Here is a 16,407-nt window from a genome sequence, read left to right as displayed (position 1 = left end):
AAATAAAAAGGATTATAACAGAATATTATGAAAAACTATATTCCAACAAATTTGAAAACCTAGAGGAAATGGATAAATTTCTAGAAACACATGGCCTACCCAAACTACAACAAAGTGATATTGAAAATCTGAAAATAAGAGCTCTGATAAATCACGGCGTTCAAACATTCCATGTTTTAACTAAAAACATTTTAATGGGGAAAAAAAAAAATCTTGTTAATGAGAGTCAGTGAGTTTGCAACTTACATCTCCGGCAGCTTCAGCCTGAGAGATAGTGTAAATCCCAAAGAGTCCGGAATCTGAGTAACTGGCATTAAAAGCGGAAACCTGAAATATAATAGAACTTTACTGCATGTTATTCCACCAGGTGAAATAAAACACAATTAATTTCCCTAAGAGTGTCTAGACAAAAACTTGCACCCTCACAGTATGAGCAAAATAGATTAATATTTCATCTAACCAATTCTATCAAGGGACTTTTCTGTATACAGGTCACCTGGTCTAGAACTCATTGTTTTCACTGTTTTGTTTTCATTTAAGTATTTCTAAAATGGGTGTTCACTTTCCTTTTTGCTGGGTATTTCTTCTTTTGATGATCAAATGCAAACATTATTATAACATAGAGACGGCATGGCCAAGTGGTACAGATCATGGGCTTTGGCATTTGACAGACCTGGTTTCTTCCCTCTGCTGTTGGCGATAACTTTTTCACCAATTCTCATTTGCTTCTCCTATAGACTGAAGTTAAAGGATTAGGGAAACATTTCTGTTAAGTGGCTATTATCCAGATGTTCAAAGTAGCAAGAAGTTTAGCCTCTGGATAACAGGGATATTGCTGTCTATAGTCTAAGCAGAGTTTCAAGCTTCTGAAGGTGAACCTGATTGCCTAATCCAGTGTTTCCCAGTTATTGATGTGGACCATTTGTATAAGGGCCACCTGGGTTGTTACTAAAAATACTGACTTTTAGGTTCCTGCTACAGATTTACACACTCAGATCCCCAGGGATGCAGCCTGGGAGCCCACATTTTTAACAAGTGACCAGGTGATTCTTATGCACATTAAAGTTTGAGAACCACTAGTTCAACCCATGTAAAACAAAAGAAAAAATACACTTCAATTACTTGAAGTTCAATTATAATCTGAGGCTCTCCAATGCACACTCCAAATTTATGGCCAAATTCTGAATTAGGAATTTCTATTAAATTATGTCACTGAATTAGGATTAAACTTCAATCACACAAAAAGCATCATAACATTCACTGGTGAAGAACAAAGCAAAAAGAAAACAGTAGACTATGAACCAAGAGAAACAAAATCCATAGGAAATGGAAAATGTAGCAGCTAAATTTAATTTAGGACTAATTTAAGACAAGGTGCCCTGGTGGTACAGTGGTTAAGGGCTTGGCTGCTAACCAAAAGGTCAGTGGTTTGAACCCACCAGCCGCTCTGTGGGAGAAAGATGTGGCAGTCTACTTCTGTAAAGATTACAGGCTTAGAAACCCTGTGGGGCAGTTCTACCCTGTTCTATAGGGTCACTACAAGTCAGAAAGGACTGGACAGCAATGGGTTTAATTATGGTTTAATTTAAGATAATGGTTTTCAAATTGTGCTTCAGGGAACCCAAAAGCTCCATGAGGAAGATTCAAGGGGTTTCACGGTTAGGTAAGCCTTCAAAACATTTTAAAACCTAAAATTTTTGTGTTGTGCATTGCAGTTGGGAAACTGTATGAGGGAAAAAAGGTTGCTCTGCTAAAAAAAAAAAAAAAAGAAAAAAAAAGCAAGTGTTTGAAAGCTTCAACTTGAGTATTAAACAAGAATAAGAACAGAATAAAAATGATTTTAATTTCCACTGTAAAGTATCAAATGGCCAAAGCCTTACCAAAGCATAAACCTACATGTGCCATGTACTGTTGCTTACAGGTTATAAACAATGCTTCATCCTAAAATGTAGTAATTTGTTGCCTTTTAAAGGCATACTATTGCCAAGTCATGTAGTTTTTTGTATTGGGCAAACAAGGGTCACGCATAAAAGAATACTTTGTTGGTTGGCATCTCATATTCTCGTGATTTGAATATCATTATTCAAAGCTTTAACACTTTCCTCCCACTGTCATAAAAAGAAGGTGTCTTCTAAAGTAACACGAACTTTCATTAGGTTAAATGTCATCTTTTTTCTTTTTAAATTTAATCTCAAGCTGGAAGGGCAGTTTCTTGATGTATCATCTGTACACTTGGTTGGAAAACAGGAAGAACAGTGGAATTGAGGAAGCAGGCATAGAAGAAGGGTTTAGCAGAAAATGCAGCAAAAAAGACTAGAATCTAGGGGACTGTTTAATATCTAACAGTTTACCTAAAGGAAACTGTAGTGTGAATTTCTGATTGTTTTATTTCAAGCATTCAATTTTTCCTTCCAGAGTAGAATAACTGAAAAGAATAATCCATGATCCACTAAGGTACTGAAATCAAGTCTGACCGCCTCTTCAGTTTTACCAAGATTTTGTTTGCGTTCATCTTACATTTTAAGAGATGATTATCGGGGCTACATTTTAAACACTGAGCCTTTGAACACAAAAGGAGAGCTACCAATTGCTCAGACTCACGTCAAATGGCTGGTGAACTCCTTTGGCAACAGCCTGGTATAGGGAGTTGGTGGCATTGCTGCCCCTCTTGACATGTGGCCCGGCACCGAGCAAATGCTGGAGAACACTAAATGCATTTGCTTCTGCACTTCCAACGGCAGCACTCTCTGTTACAAGAGCAGCATGTACCAGACTGTCTCCAGTCTGTTCTCGAATTTCACCTGGGGCCATGTAAGCGAGAGAGCAAAGAGAATGGCAGTCACCATTGGTTTTACTATTCAGCATTCTCTATGACACTATTAACACACACCCTGTTCTCCCCATGCCACTCCACCCAACCCCTAACACACGCATGTTTCATATACAACATCCAAGCAATCTAATTCTTTCCTTCCATACTGAGACTTTTTGATAGTAAATAACCAGGCCTCGTTGTTGTGGAGGCCTGGTAGGACAGTGGTTAAAAGCTCAGCTGCTAACCAAAAGGTTGGCAGTTCAAATCCACCAGCTGCTCCTTGGAAACCCTATGGGGAAATTGGTGGACCTTTGTCCTGTAAGGTCGCTGAGTCAGAACTGACTCGATGGCAACGGGTTTTTTGGTTTATTGTTGTTAGCTGCCGTTGAGTTGGCCCGACTCATGGCGACCCCATGCACAACAGAAGGAAACACTGCCGACCCTAAGCCATCCCCACAACTGGTTGCAGACTGAACTGTTGTGATGCATAGAGCTTTCATTGGCTGATTTTTGGAAGCAGATCACCAGGCCTTTCTCCCTAGTCTATCTGAGCCTGGAAGCTCCACTGAAATCTGTTCAGTATCATGGCAACTTACAAGCCTCCACTGACATACAGTGGCTGAGCATGAGGTGCACTGGCCGAGAATCGAACCTGCTTACTCCACCAAGTTCCAGTATACTATTCAAGGGTGAGGAGCCCTGGTGGTGCAGTGGTTAAGAGCTCAGCTGCTAACCAAAAGGTCGGCAGTTCGAATCCACCAGCCACTCCTTGGAAACCCTATAGGGCAGGTCTACTCTGTCCTATAGGGTTGCTATGAGTCAGAATTGACTTGATGGCAACGGGTTTGGTTTGGTTTTGGTATTCTAGGGTGGAAACTTCCCTAAGAAAAATTAACCCTAATAGAAGAAAATGCTTACCGCCACGGTATAGGGCCTTTGCGCCAGATAAACCTAGCCCACCCCTCATGTTGAGAAACTGTTCAGCAACTTGTTTTAGAACAGGATGACTCACACCTGTTTCAACAGAAACACAAACAAGCTAGAACAGAACTTCCAAATCACAATTATACAACACCTACTGTTTTTCCTTGTTTTAAAAATGTATTATAAAATTCAAACATTACAGAAACAAAACAGTAAAGACAACAAGAGTCCTCTCATAATGCTATTCTCCCAGAGATAACTCTTTTATTATATTCATCTAGATTTTTTTTCTGCGCACATATTAGTCACTACCTTCTTTTCTTTCTTTCTTTATAAAATGCTGTTACTCTGTCGATATTGTTTTTAACCTGTCTTTCATAACTTACATCTTTCTGAGTGGTCTATATCAAACATTTAACAGTTATAAAGAATTCCATTATATTCATGTACCGTCATTTATTTAATCAATCCTTTCTTGATGGACATTTCCATGTTTCCAATATTTTGCTACTAAAACAATACTGCATTGTACCTAAAGACACTACCAAGAGAGTGAAAAAAAAAATAACCCACAGAATGGGAGAAAATTATCTGTAAATATGATGAAGTGTAGTATCCAGAATATGTCAAGAATTCTTAGAACTTAACAACAAAAAGACAAACAATCCAATTAAAAGCGGCAAAGGATTTAAATAGACATTTCTCCAAAGATATACAAATGGCCAACAAATACATATATACATGCACACATATATAGATTTTCTGTTTATATCCTTTGCCTATTTTAACATTAAGTTGTACTTTAAAAAAACTATTTGTAAGAGCTCTTTGCTTAGAAAAAAGTGGCCCTTTGTCACAAGTTTTACCAACACTGTAAAGAATCTGAAGCAAGTAGTTCACAAAGTCAAACATATTGGATTCTGCTTTCCAAAAGTGACTAGCAATTAAAATTCTATCACATACGGCCTGACATGAATAAAGGACTGAGTTCTCAAATTTCGTTCAATTCTGTGTTCCTATAATTACAGTTTAAGGGACTGCTACTAAGGAAGCAAGATGATAAGACAGGCAATTCCCAACTTACCAAGTCCAACCAAAGCCATTCTTGCACTTGTAAAATGGTTCTGAACATAGTAATGTAACTGAGGAAGTTAAAAACATTTATTAGGTTATTTTGGTATAAATAAAAAAAAATGTAAAAACTTAATAGTTAGGCCAAAAATAAATACTAAGGCTTAAAGCTGCTATAATGACCCATTATAAGGGACTACCTAGTCCAAATTACACTTGGATTTTATTGTATTTTGCTTCAAAGACTAGTTTTTGACTGTCATGATGGTTACACAACTCTGTCAATCTAAAAATTACTGAACTGTACATTTTAATTAAGTGAACTGCATGGTATGGGAACTGTATCTCGATAAAGCTGTTATTAAAAGAAAAAAGGAACTGGAAAAAAAGAATTAGATGGTGTACTGGCTTCAACTTGAGAAAAATGGGGTTCTGTAGGGTCTGAGGTTTTGACTTATTACAATGTGATTTCAGCAATACACTTGGTTTGTGTCTTTACATAAGTAGTCATAATGCACTATTAACATTCTATAGTAGAGCTAACAAGTTATATCACTACCCCCCTCCCTTAAAGCCAATTTCTGTAAAGCTCGTCTTGCCATGAGGTCACCGTCTATACCCACGTTCCCAACCTGGATGATTACAGAATTACCTGGGGAGCTTAAAAAACAAAAAAAAATCAATCACCGTTGATCCCACCTTCCACCAATTCCTGAGTTCCACTCTACAGACTGATTTAGTATATCCAGCGTGGAATCTTGAAATCCTACTCACCCAATCAGGGGATCTAAGGAGCAGTGACATTTGAGGATCACTGGTTTATGCTATTAATTTAGGCTTAATGTACAAAACTAGGGCCAAAAGAAATATTCTCAACAGGGGTGAAAATTAATTCTTAGGGGTAAGATTATGTATAAAGCACAAACATACACATAGTATATAAACAAATATACAGTCTATATTTGTGGTATTAAAATTTCAAGGGGAGTGGTTTGGGAAAAATGGTTAAGAAAGCTCCTCAGGGAAGCGACAATAATGAAAAGAAAAGATTGGGAAACACTGGGCTAAAGTAATGAGATTGAACTTTTAACCACTGTATCAAAATTTATACTCTAAAATGAATGGTGTCTATCTCTAAGGCATTTCCCTGGAAAGTCATATTCTAGATTTTTGTACTGATGCTGCCATTGCTCAAAGTATTCTAGCACCACTTTATTTAGAATTTCCTTTAGCCTAGGGAAATACTTAAAAATTATTAATATTAACAAAAATATGAACTCTGAGATAACGATGGTATTTGCCTATGATACACATATACCTTTTCTTCTTTTAAATGAGACCCTATGGCATATGCTAATTCATAAATTGCTTTTTCTTCACTTGGCGATATGCTATGGAATTTTTCCACATCAATTAGTATTTTTGAGTGGTTTCATTCAAAAAATGGTTCCAATTTACATATATTTAGAAGGTTATTTAACAAGTCCCCTAATGTCATATATTAAACTTTTTTCTAACTTTTCACAATTATATACAATGCTACCATAGACGTCCCTGTAGAAAAATGTTTTGCTATATGCATTCTTTTAGCTATCTCAATGATACATGCTCACGAGGGCGAGTTTGATTTCTGCAAATTTTCAAAACTCATTAGAGGCTAGTCTTATGAAAAATGTTGGCTGCTCAAACTGAATAATATCAGTTATGATTTTTTTTAAAAGAGCATGTGAATGGTAGACATTAAATTACTGACTGATAAGTGGATTATCTTTTTAAGTCAGAAGACAAGCCCAAAGAGGAAAGCGATATACAATTGAGTTTTTTATAGTGGCAAACTGGAGCTGAAATGAGAATAAAAATATTAATTTACAAGTCAGATATACTTAGGCAGTATAGATAATTCCAAATTTTTCTCTTTTGGTAAATTTCATTTGGGGAATGATAGGGGTAGGATTCTGTAATCATCCAGGTTGGGAACGTGGGTATAGATGGTGACCTCATGGCTTAAGTTCTATTAGAAAATAAAAAGAAAAATTAACAAACCTCAAATGGCAGATGAACATTCAATTTAATATGAAAACAAGTACATTTTAAACTGTAATGTGTTTTATCAGTACCTCCTCCGGTGTCACTTTTCCAACCCTATAATCAGGACAATATAAGGAATTAGCCAAGGCATTCCGGTAGGCTGCAGCATGTAAATTTTCAATGACACCTGTAAGATAAGTAAAGAAGTAGTTACTGGAATGTAATTTAAGTAAAGATAAAAGCAACATTTTAAAAAGCAGTGTTAAGATTGAATTGTGTCCCCCAAAAATATGTGTTATAAATCCTAACCCCTATATAGGTGGATATAATCCCATTTGTGGACAGAGTTTTCTCTGTTATGTTAATGAGGCCGTATCAGTGTAACATCTGTCTTAAAGCAATCACTTTTGAGATATAAAAGGCACAGATTAGGCATATAAGCAATCAAGCAAACACAAACGGAGGGCGAAGATATATGCCACATGAAGATGACCAAGGAACTAAGGAATAGACACTGAAAAGAGACAAGGACCTTCCCAGAGTCGACACAAAGAAAGCCTCGTCCTAGAGCCAGTGCCTTGAATTTGGACTTCTAGCCTCCTCAACTGTAAGAAAATAAATTTCTGTTCGTTAAAGCCACCCGTTCGTGGTATTCCTGTTACAGCAGCACCAAGAAACTAAGACACCCAAAAAGCAACTGGACTATAAAACTTTGGTCATCTTATAGCATTCAGATATTAAAACCAAACCAAACCACTTGCCATCGAGTTGATTCTGACTCATGGTGACCCCATGTGTTTCAGAGCAGAAATGCACTCCACAGGGTTTTCGATGGCTGATCTTTTGGAAGTAGATCACCAGGCCTTCTTCTGAAGTACCTCTGGGTGAATTTGAAAAACCAACCTTTCGGTTAGTAGCAGAGCACTTAACTGTTTGCACCACCGAGAGACTGCATTCAAGTATTCAGAGGGTTTGAAACTTATTATTGTTCAACCTCTAGCAGCTTTTAAAAGTCTTTCAGTTGAATGTGCTGAGAAAAATGAGATTATATGGCAGCAAATTCTATATGCCCCAACCCACCTAACACTCTTCTCTAACTCTAATCTACTGCATCATCTCCATTATCCAACAGGTGCTAGAATTAGAACACAGAGCAGGAGAAAAGTATAATGGCCTAGGTTTCAGGAAGTCTGTTAACAACTTGCCATATAACCTTGGACAAATCATTTACTCTGAATCTTACTGCCAGGTTTCCCCTCAGGTAACAAGGAAACTGTCAAGTCAGCATCAAAGGAGATATGAAAAGTGTCAGTCTTAGCTCATATTATTAACTTTCAAAGGTCAAACGCTACTGTCAAACTGGATTCCTCACTGGTGCCGTAGCACTGTTCCTCCTTTTGGCCTCAATGCCTTTGCTTGAGGTATGTTCCTTTCATTTGTTCATTATTTGGACAACCTCCCTATGCTAGCTACTGTGCTAGGTGCTAGAGATGAAAAGATGAGGAGGATGCAATCCCTGCCCTTGAAATGGGAAAAATTGTGAAATAAAGTATTACTGGAGCAATGTCAGTAGTATGTCAAAAGTGCAGTAGAGGCACAAGGCAAGGGCAGTGGGAACTGGAAAAAAGTAACAGAAGTGAAATCCGAGATTGAGTCTTAAAAGGTAGGTACGTGTTTCCCAGGTGAGGGTGAATGGGGAACAGCATTTTAGGCAGAGGGCACAGGCAAAGCAAAGTCATTAAAAAATGCCATTAGTTTGATTCGAAGGGGAATTACAGCTGGGAGGGGAAGAGGGCAGAGCAAGAAACAAGAGACAGGCAGAGGCCAGACATGCTAAACTAAAGAGTACTGACTCTTTATCCCATAGTATGGGATAAAATGGACTTTATCTCATAGCTGGTAAGATGCCTTTAAAAGATTTCACCAGATTATCAAGTCAGCCAGGAGACTACTGCACTTGTTCAGGCAGAAAGGATGAGGGTTGGAGGCTCAGAGGTGCCAGTGGGGAAGAAGCCACCTTGGACATGTAACTCATCTTTCCCACAATTCTACCATTCTATTTTTTGGTAGACGTCTACAGTAACAAAGATCACACTCCTTTGTGACACAAATTATTACTACAAGATTAGCTAACAGGAACTAAGCAGTTTGTTCTGAAAACTTGACAGCAGACCCTCTCTTAACAGATCTGCATTCTGAGTGAAGCCCATGCTACACTAAGCCCACCCCGCACCAGCTGGTTGCCTATTTCTGGTATACCTGCATGCTTCTGCTCCCACTAGAAGTGCTATGGTTTCCAAGAGTGAGCAATACTTGTTTATAGGTTTGTTTTTCCAGCTGTACTTATCAAAATTATTTAGTTTAATTAAATATTACATAAACGGATAAAATATGAATACTAAAAATAATTTTGAAAAAGTTCTTATTTTTCAAAAATTGTCACTTGCTTTGGAAACACCCAATATAGGTTGAATTAGCTCAACAGTAACAATGGCAGCAGCAGAAGCAGCAGCAACAATAAACTGCTGGATTTGGTGTGAGCAAAACAACTACTAAAAAAAACTGGGGGAAAACAGGAAAGAAATGTAGGATAGGATTCTGTAATCAATTTATACGCTATCAAAGCTGATAAAAAATAATCAACAACAAACATTAACTGTTTAGAAACAAAAGAACAAACAATTCATTTAAAAAATAGACAAAATTTTTGGAAAGGGGACTTTACAAACCCAAATAGACAAAAGCTCAACATGAATTTTTTCATGTACAATTTGATATTCTCAAAAAGTTACTATTTTAGAAACAAGTAAACGTAGCCTGAAAATGCACTTACGAGCCTGCGGATTCTGGAAAGCCACAGCTTTGTCAATCCGTAGCTGAGACTGAAGGGCTGCTACTTCCCAATGACGAAATTCTGGTGATGTGGCAACATTGAGCAGGAACTCCATTAGAATATCACTATAGAAGACATCAAGGTAAGAATTACAAGTCCAACTTTAAAACCAATGTCCAAGATTCTACATAACTGCAATGCTCTCAATACCAAACTTTAGGCCTTACGGTAAGTACGGTGTTTATGAGCAAAGTTTGTGGATAAGAATCCAAAACCAAAGTTAGAAGTTATAACCCCTCATTCCAAAAACACAAGCACCAAGCAGCTCAGTATTTCTTTAATAGTAGATGTGCTAAACACATGCAGATACTTACACATCATCCCGCAGGCATTCCACGGTGTAAACCATGTTCTCCCTTGTCGTAGTCACGCTGAATTGGAAATAAATTACGGTGAATTATCTGAATTCGAAAGTAAGCTTTCCCTTCTATCTTCTTTGTTAAAACAACCAATTACTTTGGGAAAAAAGTTTTTTCAAGTATAAAAAAGTACAAATATAACAAAACCAACCCCACATATTCATCAATTAAACTTAAAAAATATATAACAAAACATTTGCCAATTCAACAATTTTTATAGGTATGATTCAGTAACACTGATTACGTTCATCATGTTGTGCAATTATAATACACACATTCCTCACTTACTGATATGGTTAGGTTCCAAAGACCAGGTCATTATGTACAAACTGGCATTATGTGAGAATGGAGGATGACTATATCATTACATAGCTGCCAAACCACTGAGAATCATGGTTCAGCCATGCTGACACATAACCTTAACCATCACAACCAGAATTACTCGTCTCAAACCTCAGCGCTTGTTACTGCCAGAAGTACCTTGTTAATGTGTGCAAAATAGTTGGACAGATTTTTTACTGTTGTCATAAATGCGAAATGTTGGATAACAAGATAGTCAATAAGTGACGAGTATGTATATATATTTTTAAAACAAAACAGAACATCACAAATGAAGTTGAAAACCTCTTTGTACCCTTCCCAGGCCAATTCCTCGTAATCTCTTCCTCTAGAGACAACCACAATCACACACACTACACAATAATATTTTGTTTAAAAAATTATAAATGCATCACACCTTAAAAATCTTGAAACTTGCTTTTTCACAAATAAGTATGTTGTTTTTTCACAAACTGTATGCCATGTTGGTATACACATCTAGTTCATTCCTTAACTGCTATATAGTATTCCCATCACGACTATATGATACTTTATCTATTTCCCTAACAACAGACATTTAGAATGCTTCCAATCTTTACAAAGATAAAAAATATCTTTATGCATGTGGATTAAAAGCCATCCAATTTTTATGAGCACTGGGTATGACCATTTTCAATTTTACTAGATATTCCCTGATTCTCTTCTAAGTGGTTGTATCAGTTTATATTCCCACCAGCAGTGTAAAGATTTTCTATCTCCTTATCATTGCCAACACACGATACTATCAGAAATCTGATGAGTTTGAAATGATATCTCACTGTTGATTACAAGTGAAGGGCAGTGTTTCTGGTTTCCTCTTCTGGGAAGAGCCTTCTCTTATCCTTTATCTTGATCGGTAGTTCGTTTTTCCAAATAATAACCCTCTGCATGTTACATACGTTACAAATATCTACTCCCATTCAGTTACTGAAATTTTTACTTTAAGGCATAAATATGTCTTCAGTTTTGATGTAATCAAATTCATTAGTCTTTTCCTTTCTGTGCCCTGGTTAAAAAACCCTTTACCACCGCGATAACTGAGAAAATTTTGCTTACAACTGAGTATTTTCTGGTGTTTTCACTGTTTATTTTAACAAACCTTAATTTACCACCAACTGCTTCAATTCCACGGGTTATCCTGAAAGATGAAGCTCCTTTTGTAGTCTTAAAAAAGAAAGAATGATTTTAGTTCTTTAATGCCAAGTTTAGTAAACATTATGCTTTATCAAATCTAACCTATACCTGTCATTAGCAGATTCAAAGGGAACTTTACATAAATAGTGGATCTTTTTTTAGCTTAGTTATAAAACAAAGTTTACTGAAAAGCACAAGTGTATTTTTATATAAAGTACATTTAAGTAAAAATTCTACTATTAAATGCAAGTTTACTGGATTTATTAGTGTATTCTGAAAGAGACTTGCATAACGGAAAGAAGAGTTATTTTCTTTAAACTTTTAGTACTTTCTTTCCTTTTCCCTTCCTTCCCTTTCCACTGATTTCTTATGATCTAACACCAACATTCAGATGGACACTAATTTACTGCTCCTCCCTAGCAAATATCCTGTGGTTTCTCATGTTATAACTACTCTCTCTAAATTACCTTAAACTGGGGGAAATTGCTTTTAAGTTTTTCTTTTCCTTAGGACCAAGATTCCACAGCATTTCCAAACATATTGAGGAAATAAAGATGCTTACCAAACTGGATGCAAGCCGCAGCAAATGAGAGGTTCCCAAATTGTTGGAGTCTTCATATCTACTGCCTGCTCTAATGAACAAACCAATTCTTGATGTGGGAGCATAGTTTTCCAGGGAAGCAATCACTAAACCATTTGGTAATTTGGTAAACTGTATTTAAAATAAAGTAGACATATGATTAATATCTTTGTATTACCAAAGAGTAGGAGGCAGGTGCTGGTTCCAATACATGATACATGGGACTAACCTCAAGGTCCTGAGGCTGTGGAGGGGCTCCTGTGGGGGCGGCTGTGGCTGTAACTTTGGGAGCAACTTTGAGGGAATAAAATCTCTAAATACAAAAAACAGGTTACACATTTTTCTGGTAAGAACGAGACTATAAAAGCATTGGATCCTACTATACCCAAGCAACAAGGAGTTTTCAGTAGTAAGAGAATGCTAACCACCCCCATGAGAGAATTTAGCTGAAGAACTTGTTATGGATTTACTAACCCATCAGTTTGCCCAAGCCATTCTCAAACCTGTATTAGTTGTGATTTGTAGAACTTCTAGGAATACTATATGTGCATTTTTTAACTATGTAAAGAATTGCTGTATTTTCTTTTACCTTTTAACAACCTTGTTAAAGCATCAAAGGAGCCCTGGTGGCGCAGTGGTTAAGCACTCGGCTGCTAACCGAAAGGTCAGCAGTTTGAACCCACCAGCCGCTCTGCAGGAGAAAGATGTGGTAGTCTGCTTTAGTAAATATTATATCCTACAAAACCTTGTGGGCCAGTTCTACTCTGTCCTATACGGTCGCTATTAGTTGGAATTGACTCGATAGCAATGGTTTTATTATTGTTATTATTAAAGCATCAAGTAGTGCTTTCTACTTCTAATAGTCTGGAATTTTCTGAAAGAGCAGGACTGCCACATTCATACCCTGCTCTTTTTTTCTGTTCCTTTTTATAGATTTTAGCACTATTGCCTCCCTTACGTTCCCAAAGGGTCTCTCTAATCTTTTTATTCTATTTTCTAATTGAAATGACTTCATCTCCTTGATCATTTTAGCAACCTTTAAAAAAGACAACATATACAGAGGAAAATTTTGTCTGAGCCCCAATATCTTCCATAGTACTTCACTCTCTTGAGTGCTACACTAAGGCCATACAACCAAGGGTTTTACCTTCTGTGACTAAATCCCAATTTCAATCATCCTGAGATAATTAACGATAGCTTCTTCATCCATACCCGTTAAAATAATACTAGCCACTGTGGGCTAAAAGGGTTCCCTTAAATGTCAGATAATGGATCTAAAATGCATTAACTTTATTCAGTCTTTATGGGCAGAGGAAGGAGCCCTGGTGGTGCGGTGGTTAAGCACTTGGCTGCTAACTGAAAAGTCACTGGTTTGAACCCACCAGCCATTCCATGGGAGAAAAATGTGGCAGTTTGCTTCCATAAAGATTACAGCCTGGGAAATCCTACGGGGCAGTTCTATTCTGTCCTACAGGGTTGCTATGAGTCGGAATTGACTCGACAGCAGTGGGTTTGCTTTTTGGTTATGGGCAAATGATATACAATGTCACAAAATTCATTTTGATTGTGACTAAGGTTACTAGTGGAGATGTTAAGAGTTAACAAAATTTGGTACTCCCAAGCTCAAATGAACATGTGGCTGGAATTTCCTGGAGCCCCCATCAGAGGCTGCAATGCCCTTACTCTGCACATGTCCAGAAGGTGTTTATTGCACATTCAGCATCAGTGCTATACTAAGTTGGCTGCTGGTTTTCATTTGCTGTATTGCTTTTTAATTATAAATTATAATTAGTTTAGCCTTATTATCATCAATTAAGTTTGCTGGGTGTGGTATAATTAACCTTACTTGTTATTTTGGGCTTTGATTTTCCCAAAAGTAAAATTAAAGATATGAGGGCATAACAGTTCAAATACAAGTAATCCATAGTTTCAATGCCAAGAGAGATTTAGGTGCCTTCCCCTCAAATGTGCCTGAACAGTGAGCGATAACTTTGTTTCACTGTTCACAAAAATATCACTTTGTTTTTGATATTTTATTCAAATAAGCTACAAAGAACTATCCAAGTAACTGTCAGAAAGCTACTGGATTGTTTTAATAACAGAATATGCATAAATTTATTCTCATGTAAAAGTAAGTGCTATAATTAGAAACAAATGTTGCTTTCAAGTGTACTGCAATTTGTTTACTTTGGTTCTCTCCAACTCTGTTATGTTGCAGTTCTTTTTTCTACTGGAAGATGAGGACGGATGGAAACAGGGGACAGGGCTGGGAGCTTTGGGTTTTTTTGCCAGTCTAACTGGTCTGCCCTCAAAAGTTTCTGAATCATTTCTTTGTCTAGGTATGCCAGGAAGGATAAAACAACTACAGCCGTTTGTATAATCCACAGTACAGTGATATTAACAACAAGCCAGGGAGATTTCATTCCCTGGCCTGGTCTTTTGCATCTCCCTCTAGTGGGGTTTCTCAACCTCAGTACAACTGACTTTTCCAGCTGGATAAGTCTCCTTTGTGGGGGGTTGTCTTGTGCACTGTGGGGTGTTTAGCAGCATCTCTGGCCTCTAGATACCAGTAGCAGCCTCCCACCAAGTTATGATAAAATGTGTCCAGACACTGCAAAGTGTCCCTCGGGAGGCACAATCACCCCTAGTTGAAACTTTTTAAAACAGTGTTCCTGCACCCCTTGAAAACCACTGCTCTACAATGACATACACTGACGCTTGAATTTTCTCCAAGTGACAGCTATGTTTCATTTGGGCGGGAGCCTAAAGCAGCTCTGGAGAAGAGACCCAGAGTTTCTCCACTAATAATACATCAAGAAAATCGCATATTACATTGCCAAGACACCGTAATAGCTAACAATGAAGTTCCAGGCGCTGTAATTAGCGCTACACCTGCATTAGCTCATTTCTTCCCTATAATCTTACTCATAAACCCATTTAACGGCTGGGGAAACTGATGCTCCGTGATACACCCAGAAGCAGAGGCTGCAGCTGACAGGGTAAAGATAGAGTTAGGTTTGTACCGGCCTCTTGCCCCGCGAATCTCGTGGTCTCCCATCCGGCACTCAGGTGCAGAGTGACCTTCAGAGGTCTCTCCACCGAGTCGCTTCGCCACCGCTCTCAAGCCCTTTCCCTCTCTTCAGGTTTTTCGAAGTTAAGTTTCTGCTCATAGTGCGTGCTGGGCCTCCAATGCCCGACCCAGCCTGCGGCCTACTTTGCTCGCAGAGTTCAGCTGAAGGGCACACCGAAGCCCAAGGCCCCGGGGCCCCAAACCAAGCACCTCCGGTTCGTACAACCTTGCTGACAAACTGCTTCCCAGTTCTTCCCCAAGCCCGCTGCCTGCGCTCACCGAGAGGATCCCGGCCCTGGTTAGCAGCTTCATGGCTCAGGCGGGCTCTGACCCACGGTCACTGCCGGGTTACAGGAAAGCAAGATGGTGGCGAAGAACGAGAGTTTCCCAGCTTTCCCCGCGAACACTATTTCCCACGCCCCCTCTTTGTGAAGGCCCTCTCTATCCGGATCGCTCTCTATTGCTCCCAGGAGCTGGTTGGACCAGTCCAATCTCTCCAAGACGTGAGTCAGGAAGACGCAAAATTTTGCAAGTAAATATAGAGCAAATAGTCTAGTTTAACGCGTCTTGGATTCTTTTCCTGGTCTGGATATCCATGATGTAACTCTTTTGGACTACTTCTACCACAGACCATTATAACTCCCCCCTACGCCACTTTGGATTCTTCCGACCTGTAGTGGCCAATGAAACAGCCTCCTTCCCAGGATTCCATAGGTGGTCTGTGGGCTCACACTTTCTCCGGAACTTTCTTCTGGCTACCTGGAAATGGGCGGCTTTAGGGTATTTCACCTTGTTCGCCACTCTGTAGAGCTGGCAGGTCTTGGGCATCAGCACCTGCTAGAGTGCCGCTTGCTCCGGGAATTCCTCACTAGATTATTAGCTCCATTAGAGCAGAGGCCTTGTCCGACGAATTCGCAGCTGTATCCACTAGAACAGGCCGGGAACACAGATAAGTGAGTCCGCAACTTAGAGAGACCTCATAACTAAGGTCTCTGCTCTCATGAAATTTATATTCTAGGCTGAGGTGATGTAGAAAATAAAAAAGTAAACTATACTTTTCGTATGAGGATAACAACAGTGTTTTGAATAGTCGGGCTTTGTGAGCTGAAATCTGCATATTGAGAAAGACGATCTGGGAGAAGGGTTCAACTCCACTCTTCGAGTATTAGCTAAAGA

The 16,407-nt window shown here is 38.5% G+C and overlaps 1 protein-coding gene across 1 annotated transcript in view; it reads right to left on the bottom strand.

The window, feature by feature from the left end:
* The window catches only part of LOC101350954 (cytochrome b-c1 complex subunit 2, mitochondrial), a 23,077-nt gene extending 7,403 nt beyond the window's left edge, over positions 1-15,674 (bottom strand). Inside the window, exons 1-11 of the mRNA XM_004373319.3 lie at positions 15,511-15,674; positions 12,391-12,474; positions 12,144-12,293; positions 11,547-11,611; positions 10,046-10,102; positions 9,672-9,796; positions 6,928-7,025; positions 4,824-4,881; positions 3,734-3,829; positions 2,602-2,801; positions 247-327 (exon numbers count right to left, since the gene is read on the bottom strand). Coding sequence (XP_004373376.1) covers positions 247-327; positions 2,602-2,801; positions 3,734-3,829; positions 4,824-4,881; positions 6,928-7,025; positions 9,672-9,796; positions 10,046-10,102; positions 11,547-11,611; positions 12,144-12,293; positions 12,391-12,474; positions 15,511-15,543 — 1,047 coding nt within the window. The 5' untranslated portion in view covers positions 15,544-15,674. The remainder of the gene's footprint in view (positions 1-246; positions 328-2,601; positions 2,802-3,733; positions 3,830-4,823; positions 4,882-6,927; positions 7,026-9,671; positions 9,797-10,045; positions 10,103-11,546; positions 11,612-12,143; positions 12,294-12,390; positions 12,475-15,510) is intronic.
* Between the last annotated feature and the right edge of the window lie 733 nt (positions 15,675-16,407).

This window comes from Trichechus manatus, unplaced genomic scaffold, assembly GCF_000243295.1.
Source record: "Trichechus manatus latirostris isolate Lorelei unplaced genomic scaffold, TriManLat1.0 scaffold00024, whole genome shotgun sequence".
In the NCBI taxonomy this organism is placed as follows: domain Eukaryota; kingdom Metazoa; phylum Chordata; class Mammalia; order Sirenia; family Trichechidae; genus Trichechus; species Trichechus manatus.
This window is presented reverse-complemented; position numbering and strand designations above follow the sequence as displayed.